The following is a 12,198-nucleotide window of genomic DNA, read 5'->3' on the forward strand; positions in this document are numbered from 1 at the left end:
CACAGAGGAATATGATATTTCTAACCACTTGTGTTAGTAACATATTATCTTGCAACCTCAAAAAAGTACAGTTACTGGAATATAAAACTACTGAATTATTGAAACAAGTAAGAATTGTTACCCTTTCACCACGTTAAAGCTCTCTTCTTCATGCTAAGAAGCCTCAACACTTACTCCAAATGCTTCACTTAAAACACTGGTTAAGCATATTCTTAGTTAACTTCAGAACACTTTTTATTGAGAAAGTTTTCAAAAAACTTAGATTAGGAATTAAATTAGTATCTCTCCTAACTTCTCTTTCTCCACAGAAGTAAACAAAACTGCTCAGGGTTTTGTGATAGGATAGGGTTTTGGTTAACTTTAGATTTACCTAAGATGTAACTTCCATCCCTGCACTGTTAAGATTCATTTCCATGAACCAAAATTTGCAGAGTTCAGAAAGCTCTGTTTACTGCCTTTGACATAATGGTCACTCAAACTAAATACATAACCACTTACTTCAATGCCTCTCAACCCAAGATTTTTATGATAAAATTCTGAATTTTACAGGGACAGCCCAAACCTCACATTTTTTCTAAAGAACAAAGCAGACTCTAGTGTGGAACGCATTAAAGTTCTCTGTGATAAAACCAGGGTCACATGTTCAGCTTGCACAACAGTATATCGATCTAGGTGTTAAAACAGTCATTAAGTTAGTCTAGTTCTTGAGACAGAAAAAGGAAACACGCATTACTCCCAAACAGTGCAGACAAAGGGCTCCCAAACATTAGCATTTGCAGTGCTAGTGGTATGCAAATCCCTCTGAAGTGCAAGGGGCCTAACACAGCCAGGCACACCACAGGCAGCAGCAGTGGCTCTTCATTGTGTTGGTCGACAGCCGGCTGAACATGAGCCGGCAGTGTGCCCAGGTGGCCAAGAAGGCCAACAGCATCCTGGCCTGTATCAGAAACAGTGTGGTCAGCAGGACTAGGGAAGCGATCACCCCTTTGTACTCTGCGCTGGTGAGGCTGCACCTCAAACACTGTGTCCAGTTTTGGTCCCCTCACTATAAGAAGAACATTGAGGTGCTGGAGCATGTTCAGAGAAGAGTGACAAAGCTGGTGAAGGGCCTGGAGAAAAAGCCTTACGAGGAGCAGCTGAGGGAGCTGGGGTTGCTTAGTCTGGAGAAAAGGAGGCTGAAGGGAGACCTTATCGCTCTCTACAACTACCTGAAAGGAGGTTGTAGTGAGGTGGGGGTTGGGCTCTTCTCCCCGGTAATTAGCGATAGGACGAGAGGAAATGGTCTCAAGTTGCACCAGGGGAGGTTCAGGCTCGACATTAGAAAGAACTTCTTCACTGTTAAGAGTTGTTAAGCATTGGAACAGGCTCCCCAGGGAGGTGGTGGAGTCATCGTCCCTAGAGGTGTTCAAAAAATGTTTAGATGTGGTGCTTTAAGACATGGTTTAGTGGGCATGGTGGCATCAGGTATACGGTTGGACTCGATGATCTTTGAGGTCTCTTCCAACCATAATGATTCTATGATTCTATACCCCTACAGCTACTGATGGTGTTACGCCGGCACCTCGGCTTCTAACGGTGAGACCTGGAAACAGTTAACAGATTATGAATACGCTGACAAAGAATTCCTACGAGAAATGTTTTAGTGAAGCAACCAAATGAGATATTTCAAGGCCAACTAGGCACTTACAGAGTCTTTATATGCTGCAAGATATTTCAATAATACTTTTCATCTACAGAAGAACTGCACCTTTAATGATTTGTACTATCCCCCATAGGACTAATTAAATAACATGTATTCTATCAGCAGAAGCAGAAGAAAGGATAGTTTTTAAAAAAAATAAACATTCTTAATTTGTCAAGTAGTCCTACTATGTTGGAAAGGACATAAAAGTTCAAAGACGGTTTAAGTCCATCCTCCAGAGCAGTTAAACAAGAGATGAGTAGTCCTGTTCATTAATTTTGAATGGACAGATAAATACATATACAAAAACTGTTGTTCATTGTCATGAAACAGAGTAAAATCAAAATGTTAATCCAGAAGCTATTGGCTCATACTGTGCTATGTATCCAATGCCTCTACAGAAATGAGAAAACTGGAGGAAAGCTAGGAAGAACCAGATATTACTCATATGGTGCAGAAAGTATCTGCTGACATATACTACTTATTGCAAAGAGGCAAAACTTGTTTATAGGTACATCTGTGAAAAGTCTGGGATATAGATATTCCGGAGCTCAGCAGTTTTTCATTCAGTATTCATTTCTAAAGTCTTCTGATGTATGTATTTTATGCTGTTTCTGGGCATTTTTATATCAGCTGGTTGTAAAGACTGTTAGACTTCATAATAACAGTAAAAGTTACAGCATGTTTAAAACCTGATTGATGTTTCAGTATCTTTAACTGCATCATTTATCATCATAAGACGTTTATATTTCATCCTTCCAAGTTAACAGTGGTGAAGCATCAATTTATCTTTTTGTTCTGATCAAGACACTGGTTGGTAATGTTTCATGAATAATATTTATTCATTCTGTAAAACTGTATTATTTTCAATATTCTTCTAAACAGTATATTTTAAATTTAGCAGAAAGTTTTATCACTAGAAAGCAATCTTCACAACATCTCAGTAGTGTTTTTCCTAACCTTAGCTATCCTGCTTCCTCTGCTTTAAAGTATAATGGTGGTTTCTAAAATGTTACTACAGTTGCTGTCAATGACGCTATACAATGACTGACTGGGTGGCTCCAAGAACCTAACATCAATAGATAGATAGAATCATAGAATGGTTTGGGTTGGAAGGGACCTTAAAGATCATCTAGTTCCAACCCCCCTGCCATGGGCAGGGACAGCTTCCACTAGACCAGGTTGCTCAAAGCCCCATCCAACCTGGTCTTGAACACTTCCAGGGATGGGGCACCCACAACTTCTCTGGGCAACGTGTGCCAGTGCCTCACCACCCTCATTGTGAAGGATTTCTTCCTTATATCTATCTAAATCTTCCCTCTTCCAGTTTAAAGCCATTACTCCTTGTCCTATCACTCCATGCCCTTTTAAAAAGTCCTTCCCCATCTTTCTTGCAGGCCGCCTTAGGTACTGGAAGGCTGCTACAAGGTCTCCCCAGAGCCTTCTCTTCTCCAGGTTGAACACCCCAACTCTCTCAGCCTGTCCTCACAGAAGAGTACTAGCAGGTACTGCCCGTGTCCAGGATAGTGACACCATGGCACAGGAAATCCACAACTTTTACAATAAGGGGTGGAGGGAAGAAAGCCAAGTTCACGTAATGTTTTCATCTTTACTCCAGTTATGTTCTCTCACCCAGCAGGACATACTTTGTACCTACAAATGCTCTGTGCACCCCTCTGCAAATAAAATTCTGAAAAATACAGGTTATTAAAGATGTCTCAAGATATACTAATGAATTTATACTCTTTAGGATCACATGTGTATTTCTTTTAGAAACTAAGGCACAATATAAGCCCTAAAGGCATATCAAAATGCAGCCACAAACAGCTGATTCCACGTCCTTATAAACCATTTAAGTGGCATATCTTGATTGCTGTAATGAAAGTAATTCTATTGGGTTTACACCTATTAATCTCAACAAAGGGACATATAGTAATCTCATGCACAGTGTTATAAAGGGCAGAGAATGAAGGAGCAAATGTACAGTATAATGCATCATCACATCTGTACAAAAAAAACCCTCTTGAACACATATTATAAAATAATTTTTCATACTGTTATTCTGAACTTTTCTAGATTGAGAACATCCTTGTGTGATGTAAAGGCAGGAAAGAACCTACAGAGAGGAGAAAATTTATCAAGCAGTCTGAATTCAAAATTTTATATTAGTTTTACGCATTTTTAAACTCACTACTTAAGGTGTAATCCTTCTCTCTAACCCAAAGTGACTGGGGAATAGATTAGAACCACAGCATTCTCACCTTACTTCTGGGGAAGGAAGAAAGTGCATTTTCACATAAAATGTGTTTATTCAATACTCTGGAAACTCTTTAGACAGTTCAATTTATTAATATTCCCAAAAGTTAAATCTGCTTCTCAAACATGTTCTCTTGACAAGTCCTATTTATATCCGATAAACAAAAGTATCAGAATGCTATATATAACCCAAAATTGAACATACCACTAAAACACAAAGGAGCTAGAAACAATATCATTTTCATCAGGTAAGATTAATAAAGCAATGGTATGAACTAGGCAATTTCTCTGTAAGACGACAAACAGAATTAAACAATTGTACTTACACATGGGCTAGGCTTTACTGCATCACTTGGGAAGAATCCGAGCTCTCCTGTTGTTAGATTTCTGCCCTAGAAAAAAAAAATCCATTTCTGAAGACATAATGGGGATTAACAGTAAACAGTAATACATAATACAGGGATTTAGGACAATAAGAGTATATCAAGGAGTCTTTAAAATACAATGCTGTTCTAATAAAGCGTTACTCAACAGTTGCGTGGGTTTTGTTGCTGGTTTTGGTTTGGTTTTTTTTTTAATTTATATAATTAAGTAATAATCATAGCTGATACACCAGAGAGCTCTGAAAGATGAGATGAAGGAAGGGGGCTCAGAGCCTGGGTTGTGATTCCCAGTTCTGTCAATGTCTGCCAATGTCTAATATCTTGATTAACATTAATTAACTCCTTTCAAGTTACTTCCTCCTCAGTTGGCATCACTCTAGTGAGAGCTGCCACACTGCAACATTACAGAACCCCAAGATGACTACATGACCATGCAGTGGCAGCTGCAGCATCTGAAAAATCATGCTAACTCTAATGGGAGGGGTGTTTACAGCTAATAATCCATTAGCTAATTCAGGCATGAAGTTCTATAGGTAAGGGTTTTCATAAGTGATACAAATCATTGGAAACCAGTTGGGCACAAGAACAATAACAGAATTAAAGATTAACCCTCTGTCTATGATATATTCACAGCATGTTGTAGATGCGCCCACACAACTAGGAGACCAGCTGCAGAAATGCATCCTGCATGGCCTAAACTGACCCTTTTACGCAATGCAACTGCCTCTCCAACGTTGCAGGACCACCAATTTATTCTGGGCTTCTAAGGGCCAAAAGTGACCTGATCATCACAGAGCCATGCCTCAGCAGCTCATAATTCACCACAAAGTTCTCCTGAAGAACACCTCCTCAGACAGACAGAACAGCAAAATAAAAACACCTTTCTAGCCGTAGTAAACATTCAGCTGTGACCATGCTGACCACACCTTTCGAAGCAGAACAGAGCACACAGCTAAAATTTCTAAACACAGATACACAAAATGAAGGCATGAAAATGTGTATTTTGGCAAACAAATGTTTTCACTTAACAGATTTTTAAAAGTACATAAATGCCTAACCTCCATTAAATTTAATATACTGACTGTAAACATAATATATTATCAGCATTTGGCAATGAGAGTAGGAATGAGTACTTTACAAGCATCGTAGTCGTGAAAATTACTTTTTTATCGTATACCTGCAACATAAAAAAATTAAAAGCAAGAAAAAATGCTCCAAAAACAGACATGGAATTTCTTTGGGGCTTTAGTTCACTTTGTTTCTCTAACACTAAATGTGTAATTGTACCCTAATACCACCACACAAAACAGAATTCAGTGATGTCAAACAGGGTGGAGTTGCAAGTAAAAGCAAGAATTAACAAGGGTTTATGAAAAAATCAAAACATGCTTGGATTGTGATACCCTAAGCACAGTAAACAATAAAACATTTTCCTAGGGAGATCATTATGCAAGTTATCACATCCAGATAGTAACCTCAGTAACTTCCATCTTTTCCAAATATACAGAGAAGTGCAGAGGAGGCAGAGGAGAGAGAAAAGCAGTTAAGTATTTAAGCTATAAGATGCCGAATAGCAATGATACTAAAAAAAGAATTATGCGCAAACAAGTGACAATCTTGTAGATCTGAACCTGTGTTCAGCAACTCTTCCTTGTCCTCTTTCCCACTATCTGCTTCAATACAGGTTACCCTTTCCATCCATATATTCTATTTCCTCCAGACACATGAATCCCTCTGAAGAACAGACTTAACTTACAAGCAGAGCTCTGACAAAGTCTCCCATCTAAGTGATGCATATTCACAATACTAATCTGCATATATGCAACACATGTCCACAACAACTAGAAAGCAGCCAAAGATCAAAATTTCATGAGCTCAGGGACAGACCCATGTTACCTTTTGAAAGTGCAAAGAGAGACAGAATTTCACATGTTCAATAGCATTTCATAATGTTTATAGTGCTTTCTCCTGTAAGTCCGAAATATGGTCTGGATACTTTCAGGATTATCTCTTACTGCTTTTCCAGAAATACATTTGCACACCCCAAAAACACAGAATGGTTTGGGTTGGAAGGGACCTTAAAGATCATCTAGTTCCAACCCCCCCGCCATGGGCAGGGGCAGCTTCCCACAAACACCCCCCTGCCATGGGCAGGGACAGCTTCCACTAGACCAGGTTGCTCAAAGCCCCATCCAACCTGGTCTTGAACACTTCCAGGGATGGGGCATCCACAGCTGCTCTGGGCAACCTGTGCCAGTGCCTCACCACCTTCACTGTGAAGGATTTCTTCCTTATATCTAACCTAAATTTTCCCTCTTCCAGTCTTATCACTACCTGCCCTTGTAAAAAGTCCCTCCCCAGCTTTCTTGTAGGCCCTTTAGGTAGAAGGTTGCTATAAGGTCTCCCTGGAGCATTCTTTTCTCCAGGCTGAACAACCCCAACTCTCTCAGCCTGTCTTCACAGGAGAGGTGCTCCAGCCCCCTGAGCATCTTCATGGCCCCCTCTGGACTCGCTCCAACAGGTCCATGTCCCTCTTGTGTTGGGGGTCCCAGAGCTGAAGGCAGTACTCCAGGGGGGCGTCTCGCCAGACCAGAGTAGAGGGGGAGAATCCCCTCCCTCGACCTGCTGGTCACACTGCTTTTGATGCAGCCCAGGGTATGGTTGGCCTTCTGGGCTGCCAGTGCACATTACCGGGTCATGTTGAGCTTCTCGTCAACCAGCATCCCCAAGTCTTCCTCTGCAGGGCTGCTCTCAATCTAGAATGAAAGCTAGCTTTGATTTGCAGACACTGAAATGCTTCAATCTGCACTGAATTATACCAAACTGAGCTGTTCCATGACCTCAAGTAAAAATAAAAAAATAAAGCCACATTACAGCCACTGAAGTAACTGTAGCATGTACAGAAAGACCAAATCACAGGTCAATATCATGTAGAGTTAGCATTGTATCACCTGGCGTAGATACTGCTAGCAGTACACAGTGATATGAACCACAGCTTAAAAACCCATCAGAGCAGCAAAAATCCTAGGATTAGCTGTGGTCCATATCAGTTAAATCATTATCACAATACAGACATTATAATGTATACATATTCAGAATAAAGAAACTGAACTGCAATCCATAGGCTGTATTGTAACATGTATGTGCACTTTCATTTGAAGTATTCTGTATGTAAGAAGTCAATGGCACTTGCAGCAAAAAATTAATCATATGGAGGACACTGAACATTCATTGAAATGAAGTGGTGAGAAACTACATCCTCAGTGGACAGACTTACATGAGACGTACAGCATTAAGAAATACTCTCTGCCCAAGCAACAATCCTACAATTTCCTTAGATGTCTCCACTTGTTGGAAAATGCTGCTCTGTGCAGCTGTGGGACACAGACGTGTCACTTTGTTGCGCTAGGAGAGCCTACAAGTGAAGTATGTGTTCTACGGACTGTACACCAAGACCAAAGCAAAAGCAGCAGTAGAGAAGTCATATGGACAGATTCTCTCATCACACAAAATATGCTCAAGTACTGTGACCAGTACAAAACTTTGCCTTTGCATGTTGAGCAATACCGTGAATGTAACAAGCACTGAGACAATCCAAGAAAGGGTTTGTCTTCTGAAGACAAGCTTCACATGAGGTAACTGCAGATGGCTTTGTTAGCTAAATAAAAGCAAATCCTTAAAAAGAAGGGGGTTTGATTTGTGAGACATTGCTGAAGGAAACAGCTCATTTGAAAGTGCACTGTCGATAATGAGCTCATACGAATAATTTGATAATGTCCTTAGGAGACTAGGTTATTGTGTTTACTTTAGAAATCCTGGCTAAATTCATCAAGGCTTGGTGTCATTCATACAGAAAACCATGACCTGTTGTCACATGATGATTTCAAAATTTAAGATCTAATCATGAGCTCATTAACAACAGCAAAATTATTATGCCACCATACTTCACTTCTTCTAATAATTTATTTCTACTTTATGTTTCCTGCTTGCTAATTGCTTATTGTTTGATGAGTAAGCATTTCCCTCAAACACTGCCCTATAATGGCTTATGGTCATTATAAAAACAGAAGGAAAGGACTGGACAGAACTAGTTTTAAAATATGTATTATGTATACACTATTACATTGTATTTCTAAATTATTAGATCACATTAAAATATGTATTACTTCTACATCTGTGTATGTGTGCATACATATTCATATATATGAGAGTCAATGAAGCCCTTTAGTCCGTTTCTTTCAATGACAGTCTTGGTCAGACTAGAGGCTGATTCCCGACTCTTGCCCCTGTTTCAATGAGGGAGGCTTTCTGAAGCCATTTGACACCTTTGCTCTACATTTCCAGACTGCTGCCTGCTACTTAGCTATGCAATGCCCATTAACTTCATTGGACATGCACAGAATTAGAACTCCAGAATAGTTAAACTTTATATATTATCATGTCCTTCACCCATTTTCATTTTGTTTACCACAAAGTGTGGTGAAAAGAGGAAGGAGACAGATGAAAACACCACAAACCAAATAGGAAAAAAAAAGGCATTTTTACAGTGCTGCCTCTCCAATGTTTCAATTTTATTTCATAAGTATATTTACAATATACTCAATGTCTTGTGGGTGTTTACAGCAAGACCACTAACTACTGAAGCATTAGAAAGTGTACATGTAATAGCTACTACTCAACATGGGTTTAATCTGCATCAGAGAAAAGTTGGTTTTGAAAAAGGAAAGAACCAGTCCAGGAAATATCTGTATTCTTTTGGCATACTTGAGAAACATGATTGCCTGAGGATGGTGGGTAATTGCAATGCAAACCTGTGAAACTAGAATTACATTATATCTTACAGTAGGCATTGCGGCATCCCTGAAAGCCTACCCTCAGGTTAAGCAGGTACCAATTTACTCAAACCAAACTCAGAAGAGGAGAGAAATATTCACATCTATAATAAAAATCTAACTACTTCAAAGCTGCACTACTACAGAAACAACTAGTAGTGCTCCAGCTAAAGGGTCTGAAATTTCCATTTAAAACACCAAATTTTCTCCTCTCTCTGACCCCCCCCTCCCTTCCTCTTCTCATTTCATTCTGCAAGTGATGTTAGCCAAGCATTAGCTAGGCAAGCAGCACGGGTCTTCTAGTCTTGCACCTTGACTGAGCAAAGAAAAGTAGTCATGCACAAGGGGATGCATGAGCATCAGCATAAGGCCATCCTTCTCTTTATATGCAGCCACATGTTTACCGAGGAGACTAAAATAACTTGTGACAGTATCAATCAGTGAAGAGGCAGAAAGTAAATCCATGGAATTCAGAAATGCTTATTCCAGCCATCCTATTGTCTCTGCGATTGCTCAGTTTGACTCTCAGAAAAGTATCTGCTGTTTCATAAAGCAAAAACCCCATACTTCTCCTGTTTTCCAGACTGCTTAACAGGTAGATTCATATGTGTATATGGTCTTGAATTACTACAGAACTTAGCACGATTGCTATATGATCATTCAAACATTAACTTAGCACAATTTTAACGTCTATTGAAACACATTTGATCACACTTAAGCTATAGCTTAAGCACTGCTTAGTAACTTGTGTTTATTTGACGCACTGTAAAGAATGAAAAAATTATACTTAAACCACACATACTTTTCTATTACAAGCACTTGAATTTCTAAACTGAGCAACAGTTAACTTAAAAATCCATTCTAACATAAGTCTGACAGGTCAGTTGTAAATTACTAACACACCTCTTGAATAAAACTTACAGATTTTAATACAAATTGTGTTTTGAAGGTTTTTTTCTTAATATACATTTTAAAATGCAGATGTCATTACAAGACTTATGAAAATCTGTATTAAGCAGTCTGTGACAAGACAGCTTGTGAGAAAAAAAAAAATTTCCTGAATGATGCTAATGGAGATGACAATTTCCATTAAGATTCAAATCTATTACCAAGGCTTCTAGGGAAAAAGCCTCACACACTTTCAGGTTTCCGCTAGTTAAACACAGTGAGATTATAGCTAAACTCTTTAGCATGATAGGTACAAATAACATCTAAGACAAATTCCAGTAGATTGAGTTGACAGATGTACATGAACATGGCAACAGAATCAGTCCCACAAGGTGCCAATAACTCTGGCTTGTACTAATTGTATTAGTCAGATGATTACCTTCTAGTCAGTCCCAAATCAAGAGCGTGCTTAAATGCTTCAGTGGATCAGAACTCAAGACCTTGCAGAACCAAGCCCTACATATAAAACTATACAGGTCAAAATCTGCCAACCAATGTTTGAAAGAATTTATTTTTAGTGACGTGAAATATCTATGGTCTGCTAAGTAACAGGTTGGGGGGGGGCTCTGGGGTGGTTTGTTTGTTGAGTTTGGTTGGGGGGTTACAGTTATTTACATGTTTTTTTAATAAATAAAGCAGTTCTATCGTTTATTACTTCCCCTGGTTAAATGCTGTTCAGCATGATGCAATGGCAGGAACAGAGTTCACTGATTCAGTCCTCAAGACTTTGGAGAAGATTCAATCCTAACTGAAGTCAGTAAAAAAAAAAAGTATGACCTAACTCATGTAACAGACCAAGCAGTTTTTATAATTATATTCATTAACTTATTATAGCCTCAAAGAAAAAAGAAGATCATGAAAACAAACACAGGAACAACAACTCAAGACAACAACAGATGCTTCCCAGTTGTTGTTCTATTAATATCCTGAAAGTTCTATTTAGCTCTATTTCCATTTATACAGAAGTATCAGTAGCACACAGGATTCTAGTATGAACAATTAAGAAAACAATGAAGAAAAATGAGACGTGCTTTAACTCATTTATCTTTAAAGTGAACGCAAGACGTTTTGAATCTGTTTATAGTTCTGAAGTAGAAAGAAATTTTAGTAACAGTAGCAGTGCTGTGAATCACGATACTGAATTTTGCCATCAATAGAATATACTTTTCCCATGTACATAAAAAATTGTCCTTAACTGACTTGAGAGGTCATCAAGAAGTTTAGGTGTGGCTCTGTTTCCAGAGCTATTTCTCTCTCCTATAAATCTAATATTCATAACTGGGTTTTGCCAATACAACTTTCAGTTCTGCTGTGTTAAAGAAGTGGTGACTGAAAATTCACAGGACTTTGCTGTTTATGTGCCAAACACTCTCCTTAACTCTTACAGTTTCACTAGAAGGGTTGCTACCAATGCCATGTTCTTGTAGATTTATTCACCAAGACTTTTACTCTAAGGTTGCAAGAATGAAGCTTTACACAATATAGGAACCCCTGCCAAATTAAAAGTAAAAGTTGTTGCAGTAGATATTTGTTTTGAGTAAAACAAAAAGGTGTTCTTTTGCTGCTCAAAAAGGAAAAAAGTTATAAGAGCAATATATCAATAAAAATTTAATATCTGTGATTAATGGAATATAGTCATTTGCTCAATGATACAATACCTGCCAAAATAAGCTATGTGCATCTGCTCTAATTAGTTCAATGGTGTCCCCAATCTGGATATGCAATGGTGGACCATCTTGTGTTGCTGGCTGTGGTATTCCACTATAGCTTCGAATGACTTGCATTTTTGGTAAACCTGAACAAACAAACAAAACCAAAAAAAAAGATAAGTCAGCATGTATTTTTAGTTAATGACAATTTATATTGTCATATAAATCTGAAGACCACAAAAGCAATCAAAGAGACGCTATGTCTTGAATAGGTACCTGACTAAGGCACCGAGGCAATGCCTTAGTACTATACCATGTACAACTTAATAGAAAAGAGCTACTTTGAAAAAACATCTTTGTCCTCCCTTCTTGAAGTAAAGCTGATTTCATGTCTATGGAGGCTCTTTCCTCTACATGTGCACCCCTGGCTCTGCATAAGGTTCAAATAT

The 12,198-nt window shown here is 38.7% G+C and overlaps 1 protein-coding gene across 1 annotated transcript in view; it reads right to left on the reverse strand.

Annotated features, from left to right (window-relative positions):
• The window catches only part of LOC104160918 (guanine nucleotide exchange factor VAV3-like), a gene marked incomplete at its 5' end in the record, with an annotated part of 35,022 nt that extends 23,127 nt beyond the window's left edge, over window positions 1–11,895 (reverse strand). The window contains 2 exons of the mRNA XM_009699174.1: window positions 4,264–4,329; window positions 11,759–11,895. Coding sequence (XP_009697476.1) covers window positions 4,264–4,329; window positions 11,759–11,895 — 203 coding nt within the window. The remainder of the gene's footprint in view (window positions 1–4,263; window positions 4,330–11,758) is intronic.
• Window positions 11,896–12,198: the final 303 nt, after the last annotated feature.

This window comes from Cariama cristata, unplaced genomic scaffold (genome assembly GCF_000690535.1).
Source record: "Cariama cristata isolate BGI_N322 unplaced genomic scaffold, ASM69053v1 scaffold16374, whole genome shotgun sequence".
Lineage (NCBI taxonomy): Eukaryota > Metazoa > Chordata > Aves > Cariamiformes > Cariamidae > Cariama > Cariama cristata.